Here is a 12,804-nt window from a genome sequence, read left to right on the forward strand (position 1 = left end):
TGTATTTTGTTATTAATATATATATATATTGGTAACAAAATACACTTAGAATGACATTCTATATATATCTATCTATATATAAAATACAAATAACCGCAAATATATATATATAGATAAATACATATAATTACATAAAAGATTACATTAGTATACACGTAGAATTTAAATACCTATAAAAGCATATATATTAAAATTCTACGTGTATATTTAAGTAATCTTTTAACATAATTAGGTGATTTGATTAATTAACATTTGATTGACATACCTGACAACACAGGGAGAAAGTGCAGAGAATTTAATACGCAAGCACTAGATCTGACCCTGTAACTCTCCAAGACACCATAAAACTTGTACATGGGGGGTACTGTTTTACTCGGGAGACTTCGCTGAACTCAAATATTAGTGTTTCAAACTGGTAAATTGTATTACAATGATGATATTTTAAGTAAAAGTGTAATTTTTTGCATTTTTTTTACAAACGAACTGCACTTTTATGGACTATATTATTGTTGTAATATGTTTTACTGTTTTAAAACACTAATATTTGTGTTTAGTGAAGTCTCCCGATAATAACAGTACCCCCCATGTACAGGTTTCATGGTGTTTTGGAAAGTTAGAGAGTCACATATAAGGCTTGCATTTCATTTTTTTGACATTGAAATTTGCCAGATTGGTTATGTGGCCTTTGAGAGCGTATGGTAGCCCAGGAATGAGAATTACCCCCATGATATGATAGCATAGCATTTGCAAAAGTAGACAACCCAATGTATTGCAAGTGGGGTATGTCCAGTCTTTCTTAGTAGCCACTTAGTCACAAATACTGGACAAATATTTGTTTTTTGCTTTTTTAACACAAAAACAAATATGAACGCTAACTTTGGCCAGTGTTTGTGACTAAGTGGCTACTAAAAAAGACTAAACATACTCCACTTTCAATACCTTTGGTTGTCTACTTTTTCAAATGGTATGCCATTATGGGGGTAATTCTCATTCCTGGGCTACCATACCGTCTCAAAGGTAACATTACCAATCTGGCAAATTTCTATTTGAAAATGGAACGTTCTATATTTGACCCTGTAACTTTCCAAAACACCATAAAACTTGTTAATGGGGGGTACTGTTGTACTCGTGAGACATCGCTGATTACAAATATGTGCATTTTTGTGCAGTAAAATGTAACAGTATTATGACATTCACAGCTAAAATGTCAGACGGAAATACAAATTTAAAAAAAAATCTTATTTTCTCACATTTTTTTTACATTTTATTCATAACGAATTATGTTCCATATATGAATCGTTAATGATAAATTAAAGCCCTGTTTCTCCTGAACAAAATGATATATAATAAGTGTGGGTGCATATAATATGAAAGAGGGGAACTACGGGTGAACAGACATATAGCGCAAATTCCAGTTTTTGTTTACGTTTTGTTTTGATCAGAACGTGCACTATTGACTCCGTCATGAAGGGGTTAAGAAAATGAACCGCTTTTGTATACATATTTACATATAAAGGGTAGGCTGATCACATACTAGAGCCTAGCTCACACCCTTTCCTGCCTTCCTAGCTAAATTTTATATGACTATCATTTGGATCCAGGCATTATAACTGTTTAGCTCATGTCGCTGTTATTAGCACTGACAGCAGCTCATCTAATATGTTCTCTTAGGTAGTTGTAAAACAATTGTAAAATATTTCATCCCATTTCCAATTGCAGAGATTAGAAAACAAAATAAAAGAAAAACATTAGAGGTCTTGCAAATGAAAAAGAGAGACATTCTAGAAAAAGTATCTAAAATAGAAAAAAATATGAATATTAGCACAAATTTCTGTTAATTATAATTCTGCCTACCATGCTAGATTGACAGAGGGATTAATTAAACGGAGAATTGAGGGTTAATTCAAAGTCAATACCAAATGCAAGATCAAAATGTGCTTTTAATTCTCACTTTGGTAAATAACCTTGACTGTTTTTATCTGAGATAACATAATAGAGAATGGATGTGTTATTGACTACAAATTAGCATTTTTCCAGCATTTCTAAATATTTTTTCTAGAAAAGTGTAATGTGTTTTGGTTCTCTGCAAAATATATATTTTGTTTTCTAAATGCTCCAAATAATACTTAAAACCAAAAGGTGCATTTAAACTAATATTAATCTTAAAGGAGTCTAACTTGAAATTAATATTCTTGTCAATCTGTGATGAATTATAATAGATATGAATTTAGATTTCACTTCTCCTCAACACTCTAGAAGACACATTAGCAGATGACCAGGAATCACTAATGTTATGTAAATGAAACATTGATTAACTACTATAACCCTAGTCTCACACATCATGTATTTTAGAAGAACATATGAATCATAGTTTAGCAGGCGCTGCTATATTTCATCACTTGGATGACAATGGGAGCTTTATTAGATAAATTAGTAACAGCATCTGTTTTGTAATCGACTTTGCAGATGCAATTCCTGAGAAATAACTAAGCTATATAAAACTTAATCTCCATTGAAGCTGAATATTCAATGATTTAGCAGTAACAATTGTAATCTTTCAACATTGTGCATTCATGTTAACCTTTTGTTTAGTTCCTCGTATTCATGAGATGAAACAATACTATAACAATAAGTTTTGCAGTGGCATTAATATTACATTTAAACTCCAGGCAATAAAACTGTATGTGGCAATAACATTTCTTGCTTAAATGTGATGCACAGATATTAGTACATGAATACAGCACAAAGTCTTAAAACAGGGCTCAACATTTCTACTTGCCAATGACACCCCTAGGGAGTAGAAATTCCACATACTATAGACATTCTAGACGTGGAGTTAACTGTAACTGTAACCCCTTTGCTACCAAAGGTTTTACAGAAAAAACACCCCAGAATCTACATTGAGTATATGTGTATAGATGGGCAGATGATGTGACAGGGTGAGTGGGTGGGTGCGGAAGAATTATTCACCTGTTCAGCTTATTAAAGTTTTATTAAATATATCATATCTCCCTACTTACCCATGATGCACAGGGTACCTGGGGGGGAGCTAAGCAAAGCAGGTGCATTAAAGGCAGCTCCAGTTTTGCTTTTAGCACAACAATTGCAAATTACATTTGTTTGCAATGAAAGAATTTAATTGCGGGATATGGATGCAGACCCAGGAAACCATGTATATACAAGTGCCATCATGAAAGGATGTGGTTCTTACCATTTGTTTTTTTTTTACAGTATGCCATATTTCTTTTACCTGACTATTCAATATTGTTTACATTTTAGCAGTAAAACCTAATCTCCTGCTTTCATCTGAATCATGCTAAAGTTAGCCCATCAAACATAAATAACATAAAGTTGTCTATATTGCTTTTCACACACAAACACACAAAATCAGTAGTGAAAACCCATAGTAGCTAAATCCAGCTTCACCATTTGTAATAATAGAATTGGTAGTAAACATTCTGTTTACAAGTATCTGTGTGCTTGCATAAATAAGGGAAGTGATCACTGATGATCGTTGCAACTAATAGTGTGCTGGAACATTTATTAATCTCCTAAACGTATGTTTCTGATAGGCCCAAATAAACTGTGTTTTGTCCAATAGTAAAAATGCCTTTCTAGTACAGTTATTACTCAATGCAGGCATATTAGCTGTGTGTTGCATACTATAAGTCTAATGCAAGTACATTTTTGGCTTATAAGAACACACAGAGTAATTAGATTACATGAATATACAATGTGAGACAGCTATCTTCTTCAAGGCAGATAAGCTGTAAATACAGAGCAGAGTAAACATACAGGCAAACAGTGCATTATTTTATCTGTGTGAAAGGTGTCTAATTTATCTCTGTCTCAACATATTGCAGCAATTTTAAAGTATGGTGCTGAAAGCGATCACACTGTATCTTTCAATTCTAAATGTCAGATTTTGTTTCGTTTTATTGCATTGGAAGCTGGAAGATTAAAGGTTCCTATAGCCTTGTATGTTGCTCCTGTTCTCTATTCTAAAGGAAATTGACTATCTCTCACTCTGCAGGAGTAGGGGGAAAACAATTGATTTCTGCAGTGATAAAGTAAAGATGTATTTTATGTAATGGTTTGATTTGAGAACACAATTGTTTTTGAAACTTGTTCCATTTTCAATGTGATTGACACGTCAGTTCTAAAAGGAGTATCAAAATACATTAATATCCAAAGCTTGAACATGTGTACAACATTAGTGTGATTTTTTTTTTTTTTTTTTTTTTATTACAATGAATCATTTATAAGAACAAGAAAAGAAAATAAATGCAAATGCCTCCTGGAAATATCACATGTTGTTTTTCTATTGTGTTGTGTGTAATATCATTTAGTGCTATAATTCCAATAAGGCTATGTCAGAAAAAAAATGCAAAGACGGAACCATGCTTACTCAAGACCACACAGCAAGGTAGATGCACAAATATTTAATGAAAGAACAGATCATTTTCCAAGCTATTTATCGAATTCTGCATTTCCCCTAAGCGAAATAATGGCAGTACTAATTTGCTCGACCTGATGTTCTGTATCCAGCCGTTAACTCTGTGGTATTCTAAAATGCACAGCCACGCATTTCAATTTCTTTTAACATTCACTAGCTCATACGTGCAAAATATCAATGTTCTATTTTAAGTAAACAAGTGATTATTTTCTTGCAATTAATATAATAAAAAGTGTACTCTACACCTCCAAAAAAAAAACAAGGAAAACACTCACCAGAAGTCTGAGCTAGGGGGGGCGGAGCCAACAGCCGAAGCGAGCGGTCGCAACTTCAGCGAGCTCCGTGCTGCACAAGCCAATATACTGCCTAAATCTACGAATATCTCCCCCAAAATCGACAAAAAACCCTCACTGCCTACCCCGATGATATAGGGAGTAATGGGGAAGAAAAACAAGAAACTTAAATCGGACGGGACTCGGCCAGGCGCAACTATTGGAGACTTATGGCGGAGGGCATGTGAGGCCCAAGAGTCCCACATGGCAGACTATGCGGACTTTGCAGACGACCTCACCAACTCTGATGCTTTAACCTCGGACCAAGAAGAGGTGACCATACCCACTACCCGACCACAGATGCAGCCTAGGATTCAATCGGATACGTCCCCGGTCACGAAGGCCGAGATGAGAGAGCTGCTGAAGGAGCTCCGACTGGGCCTCCAGGCTGACATGGCGGGTATGAAAAAAGATATTCAGGGCCTTTCAGACCGGCTAAGCGCCGTTGAACGAGACTCCAAGAGCTATACCCAACAACTCACCTCGCTACAACGAGAAGTGGCCTCCTTACAACGCCAGCACCTGCAAGTAGACCAGAAAATGGCGGCGATAGAAGACACGAGGCGGGCTCAAAACCTCAAAGTAAGGGGAATTGCAGACTCAATCTCCGACGCCGAAATTCCCCACCTCATCCGACGCCTGGTGAGCACAATCCTCCCCACAAAACAAGCCAAAGGTATGTGCATTGAAAACACATTTCGCATACCCAAACCCAAGACGGCCCCGGCGGCGGCACCCCGGGACACGATAATTACATTTCAGAAGCTCCAAGACAAATCGGCACTACTGGCCGCCCTCAGGGATCAATCTCCTTACATCTTCGAAGATATGTCCCTCACCTTCTATGCGGACCTGTCTAGAGGTACGATGGCATGGTGCGCATCCCTTAGGCCGCTCACCGCCTTACTCCGCACGCACGGCATAAAGTACCAATGGCGCAAACCCCATAAACTACAAGTGCTTAAGGGGGAAGATTCTTACCTGATAGCCGACCTAACAGAAGCAAGAAGACACCTTACGGTCTGGGGCCTTCCTCACGATGCACTGCAACAACCGACTAGACACAACGCCACTCATACATGGAATCCAGCCACCTCTGAGACATTTGTCCCGAGAAGAACCTCCCCAACGGTACCATCACTGAGCCAGCCATGACACCTCCCGTGAAATAAGGATCCTCACTTTTCCGACGCAAAAGTTCCCTGGATTATAAGAACTGCACTGTTCATACAGTGGATTACCCCCTAACGGACACAGAGAATGGCAAGTGTTTTGTTTTTTTTTCTCCGACTTGACTTTTCCCCCACTGAGGAACTATCCACATGCTATAGGGGCACCAAGCCTTTGCCTGACCGACGTAGGATGAACAAGAAACTGTCTGCCCTGAGGACTGACACCATTTGGGCCGATCAACCCACTACCACCCAATGGACTTACTCTTACTTCGAATGACTCATGCGTGTTTTCTCCGGCATCTAGCCTCAATAGACAAATCCTTATCAAAGTTTGTAATGCTAGATATGTTTAAGTAGTGTTTTTTTTTTTTTTTTTTTTTATTGTTCGATTTGCTCATTATCACTTTAATGCTTAACTCGATCCCAAACAGCTGATATCCACGAACCTATACACCGCAGCAGAGGTCCAATGGAACCTGAAATCAGCCCCTTAAACCCCCCCCCCCTATATCCTAGATGACCAGCCAACTACCAATAGCGACACACAGTGGCGTAAATCAACCCAACTCTCCCACATCCCAAGACACACGCCTAGCCATAGAACCTACTTACTGTGAACGGCAGGCTACACAAGCTTGCACACTGGTAATATGTCTTAACATGTTCTTAGCCTAATGTTAACCTCTTAATCGGCCTAACCTGCTATACCAAAGCTGGACTAGCCGGATCCACCCGACTGTTGTTGCTCGACCCCGAATACCTACACGTTTTCGGCAGGTTTCCTTACCTTTACGGAGAGGCAGTGTAATAGGTGTCTTAAAACCCAGCATACTAAGCAAGACGACATTCCAGTCGACCTAGCTTAATATTATAATCAGCATATAACACTGACTCTGGACCAGACGAGCACGATTGGCCTGTTTATGGTTACACCTATCTCACCAGTTAAGCACGCCACCACACTGTTCCAGTCCTGCAGTACATAGTACTCTCTGATCTAACCTACTCTATTAACCTATGCTAGTAACGTCCCCAAGCCTGACGTTTCCTAAGACTGATTCATCAGTCAGGTGGCCTGCAATGTAAATATGTAACGTTAACCACTCGGCAACGACTGTTTTTTACCCAGACTTGTAGGTTAAGGCACATACTTGGAGGATGATAATACATAGTAACTTCGTTTCAACTCACTTGCATGCTAGACTATAGTGAAGTACCTGTTAACCATTGTTCAACCTGTTTTATCGTTTTTGTTTACGCTCAAAAAAAAAAAAAATGTGCACATACTAATGCCACGAACAAACCTGTGTGAATCTTTATATGAACGCTGTTGTAGCGTATGGAAATGTCATGTACCTACCTGCACATTCAAAAATAAAGAATTTAAAAAAAAAAGAAGTCTGAGCTAGGTTTAAACCATTTTTAAAAGTCAGTAGCTTTTTAAATGAAATAAAAAAATATTATTTTTTCCTCTCAAAAATAATTATATAATCAGATATGCATAACCCAACATTTCGCCCCTAATTCTCAATAATTTGTTACTGGCAGACCTTGACTAACATTGACTCAACTTACTTGACTCAACAATTAATTCACAAACCACTAATTTATATTCAACCTAAGGTTTCGTAGGCAGACAACATGATGTCTCATTCCTATCATGCTCTGTGAGCACTAAATATAGGGGCAACCCCTTTCTACTCCACTCCACATTATAATTGATAGACTATAATAAGAAAGTGCTTCAATGCATATGCACTTTCTTCTTTTATAATAGTACGCTTTAAAAAAAAATAATTTTTACTACACTGATCAGAAGACTGATTTAATGTTAATGTAGTATTTAAATATTGTATTTGTGATCTTTCTAAAACTAACTTTGATGTGAACAGTGGTTCTGGTCAATTGCTATATTAATATAATATATTTCTAGGTAAAAATAACAATCAAATTATTACAGTTTACATGATGAAAATGTGAAAAACACTGTACGTACAAACAAACAAACAAGTAAAATCTAGGAATTTGATGCATTTTTTTTTTTTTTAAATGGGCAAGTTGAGCACAGTTCTGTTCTTGATAAAAGTCAAGATTCATATACTGTACATGAAATTCAGAGTTTTTCGTATTAGTCACTAAATTACTCAACTGATTTTGCACTTTTAGGGTTAGTCTTTTGTGCTTGACCCCAGATTTTCTATATGAGTAATTCTGAAGTAAATACTGTAATGTAAGTATTAATACTGAATATGTTTCAGTACATTGCCCTGTAATATAATTGCATCATCCTGTATTATTATATTATGTATCATGAAACAATATGTTCAGCAATATCTCAGTCTATTTCTGTTAAATACATAGGAATGATAAATCATCATAGTAAGTATATACAATATTACAATCAAATAATATCAACAATAATTAGACAAATGTATTTAAAATATGTTAAATACTATTAATGTAAGGGCCAGAATGATCTGCGGTTTGGTACTTGCCATATTGAAGGGGCGTCAGTTCCACTTATTTCTAGAAAATCATATCCTTCTTCCATTTGAAAGTCAGTGAAGATTAGAGCTATGGTATCTCCAGGTTCAGCAAGGATGGTCCATGTGCAATCAGCATTATTTTCATATTCTGATGGAAAATGGGGACTTGAAATAACTCCACTTGTTCCTCGTAACGTTCCTCCACATGCTCCTTCAGCTAAAAGAATGAATAACAACAAAATAAGTGAGTTTCTATGTAATCGACAGACAGAGCTCTCACTGAACTTTTCAACCAAATTCAAATATTTATTTTGAGTACAGTCACATTACATCAACATTTCAGTCTATAAAAGATTTTCATCAGAATGTGAATATATATATATATATATATTTGTGTATATATATATATATATATATATATATATATATATATATATATATATATATAGTATATACATGGACTAACTGAATAAAACATATTTTAGAAGTATTTTGGAAGTATCTACAGTTCCTACATTATTTTACATAATATAAGGCTAAAAATACATCAGATTCCACATTGTCTTTAGTACCAAACTTGCAGATAGGAAGCAGATAGGAAGAAGTTAAAATTGGTACTAGACCATAGATTAAAATCTCAGGTCAGGCTATACTGTAAATGCCTTGAATCTACATGAACTCAATTTTCGAACTTTATTTTATTAACTGAAATAAATTGTAAATTGAATTACCAAGAGGATATGTTTTACTTGACTTAAAAATAAATAAAACATTATTTGTGTGGTACCATTTTTAGTAAACTATCAAACAATTTCCAAAAATTAGGTCAATAGAGTAATTTCAGTTAGGCTCATGACTTTCTCAAGTTTGACTAAACCTAACATTTGCAAATCAGTGTTCAACTCCCTACAACATATGTTTTAAATGCTTTAGCCCAACTTAACACCTTTCCTGTGGATTCCGTTGAGTGTTTCTTTTCACATTTTTGTCATGCAACAAACATTTTATATACCTTAAAGTGTGAAAAATCAATAATACTGGATAATAAAAAAATACAAATCTTATTTGAACATGACAAAACCTTTCTTTCCATTGGAGCAAGTAAAACTTAAACAGTGTTTTAGTATTAAGTATAACATTGTGCTTTTGTAGATAGTAACACATCTATTTGCTTGCCACCCAACAGGTAGCTCAAACATGGTTCAAATCAAATCTGGTTGCAGTAAGGGTAGACATGCCTTTGAATGCTTGGTAAATTCAGATTGAGCATCACACAATAGTCTGTAGTTGTCACCATTATTGTTAATGAGGACTTGGGTCTAATCATGAAATCAGGAAATACAAAATAGGTATTTCATATTTCAGAATTTTGAAAAATATAAAATTGAAATTTGAGCAAAAATATGGAATGGCACATGTGCCAGTGACACACAATATTTTTTCTACAAATAAAAATCAGAATAAAAATCTGTGTTTTTTTGCTACAGATCTCCATAAATAAATTCTGATTGCGCCACTTTGTCGTAAAACCCATCTATGTATAGCCAAATTTACAAAAAAAACCTATGTGCCCTTTCAATTTAGAATAGATTATGAACATCAATGACACTAAAAATGTTCATCAAGAGTTTGATTGCATACTTGATATGCCGCAATGTTGAATTGTCTTCAATTTGTTGGATAGTTGCAGAGATGTATTTATTTTAATATAATGTATTTTAGCTACATCTGCCTTAATTCAAGGTATGGTTTATAGAGAAGACTGAAATTTGATTTACAAAACTGAAGATGGTTTTACTCATATGGAATTGAGAATCAGCTACTAAGTCGACTATACTACAGATGTTAAAGTAACTAGAAATGAGGATTTTAAATCACGTTGCACTACCTTTGTTGTCATATGACCCATAAAGCATCTCTCTATGCTCCCCCCCCCAAAAAAAAAATATATATGAAGGCATCCATGATAATTGAACAATTTAACTTTTAACTTTTAATTTTTAATAATTTTAGAAATTATATTTTGAAAGATTAAAAACCGTTTTAGTTCAGATAATGTGTCCATATATTGATTGTAGTACAAATGGAAAATGATTTGCTATAATGTACAATCAAATCACAATTTGACTTATAACTATAAGTTATGCATATTTCTCCATAAAATGGAAAAGTTTCATCAAGTGTTTAACTTCCTAATATAAAATATAGATCGCTACTCCATGCATTGTGCTATGATAAATTGGCTAAAATTCTAAGTACACCTGCTGTTGATATATTAATAAACTGTACATGCATACATCAGATTCAAGGAAATTTGCATGACTGTTTTTAAAAAAACATATCTAGTTTCTAAACCACATTCCAGCTGTTGATCTCAACCATTTATTGAGACAATGTAACTGTTTACTATTGGTGTTAGCTGCCAATACATATAATAAATGCAAAGCTGGTACTTTGTGCATTGAGGGTGCACAGGTTTTAGGCAGAATAAATAACATTAAACTGGGGCATGTTCATTTATCTAGTAATACATTATGTTCATAGGAACCGCACTCAATCCACAGAAAGCGAAGGGTGTTGAACTGGACCATGGGCACAATCCCATCAATTGTAAATACCAAAAATAGAAAGGAAAGGAGGTCCAGGCACTCCAACAGCTTCAGGCAAATATATTAGAACAGAGAGTACACTACAACTTTTCGATCCACAAATGGATCTTTAGTAATGACAAACATCTAATAAAATATAATATTCAATGAATTTATTCAATAAAAATATTGCAATGCAAAGTAAAAACATTTCCAATGGTTAAAAAAAGAGCAGATAAAGCGTACGTTCTCCATGAGATATGATGTTATAGTCAGCTACTATTTTCTATAGCAGATGACAAGGATGTAAGAAAGAATAGGTTGATTATTTCAATGTGCATAATGGCAATTGATAGTTTGTCCTGTCGAAATGTTTAAACTGTTAATTTTAATTGATTTAAACTCTTAGTTAATGTTTTTGATATGAAAATAAAATCAAGATAGAAGTGAGAATGCAAATTGAATTCAGCACTTAAGTTGCAGATGATTCCGTTATTTAATTAGATAGAAACTACAATACATTGGAATGTTTTACTGTATACGGTATGTTTGTTTAAATAGCAATGAACATATTAACAATAAAAGAATATGCCCTTTTTGCTCAGTTTGTTCAAATATGAAAATTAGCCAAAGTGATCCCATCTATTAAGCAAACAAATCAGCTGTAATTCACATATTTATTTTTTATAAATCAAAGTTTATTATATTGTACATGTTATTAGAGATTCAAATTTGGTACAATGTATTCAGAGTAGCAATGTACATAATACGCCTGTGTAACATTTGTGCCATAAAATCAATGCAAGGTGAATGGAAAGTTTTTGTAACAAGGGGAGTATATGTCAGGGCTCCACGGGCGGCTGTGAGGGGAGGCTGCAATCCTCTCGCAGAACTCACCCTCGGTCCATCGCCGCCCGCTGTCCCCTCTTCCCCTACCTGTCGGCGAGCGGCATCCTCTCTGCTTGACGCGCCGCTCGTGTCCTCCTCCTCTCCTCCCAGCGGCAGCATGTATAATGCTGCACGCTGGGAGCCGGCACATTTATCTGAACGCCGGGGTCACTCACGTGACCCGCCGTTAAAACAACAGCACAATAATCACAGTGGGAGGTATAGATATCCCCCACGTGTGATTGTTAATTCTGATTGGAAGTTATCCAATCAGAATTAAGCACATGATTTAAATACTTACCTTTCCTGTCTCTCAGTGCCCTGTTGTGGTCTTATGATACCTGTATTGCAATTTGCTCGTGTTTCTCTCTGGTTACCGAATATTTGGCTTGTTATTCTGATTCTCCTGTTTTCTCCATTCCTTTGACCTCGGCTTGTTTCGCGTTCTCCTGTTTTCTGGCTCCCTTTACTTCGCTTGTCTCCTGACTATTCTTAGTGTGCTTAACCCGGCCATTCTAAGGACCGGTATTGCACCCTTTACCATCTGTGACCTGTTAGCGTGTTAGGTTCCCGAATCGTGACAGTATAAACATAATGAAAAAAAAAAAAAACATAGACAGAAAGAAAACGAAAAAAAAAATACATAAAAAGTGCATCAGAAGGGAAGTGTACAGTGCATCGTGGGGCTCATCACAAGATTTATGAAAAGTTCGTTGTCAGGTTGTACCACCTCGATTAACACACTTCATTAGTAGAATATTAGATGCAAAGATGGGGTACATTGACATTGTGGTAGGCTTATGCAATGTATGATCATATAATATAATTTTTGCCTAGATTAGGTGTTTTTAATAATACTAACAATAATACTAAATAATA

The 12,804-nt window shown here is 35.6% G+C and overlaps 1 protein-coding gene across 1 annotated transcript in view; it reads right to left on the reverse strand.

Moving 5' to 3' along the window:
* The window catches only part of CSMD1 (CUB and Sushi multiple domains 1), a 1,854,468-nt gene that overhangs the window by 937,775 nt on the left and 903,889 nt on the right, over nucleotides 1–12,804 (reverse strand). The window contains exon 5 of the mRNA XM_063441118.1: nucleotides 8,459–8,666. Within this exon, the coding sequence (XP_063297188.1) occupies nucleotides 8,459–8,666 (208 nt within the window). The remainder of the gene's footprint in view (nucleotides 1–8,458; nucleotides 8,667–12,804) is intronic.

Source organism: Pelobates fuscus, chromosome 2, assembly GCF_036172605.1.
Source record: "Pelobates fuscus isolate aPelFus1 chromosome 2, aPelFus1.pri, whole genome shotgun sequence".
Lineage (NCBI taxonomy): Eukaryota > Metazoa > Chordata > Amphibia > Anura > Pelobatidae > Pelobates > Pelobates fuscus.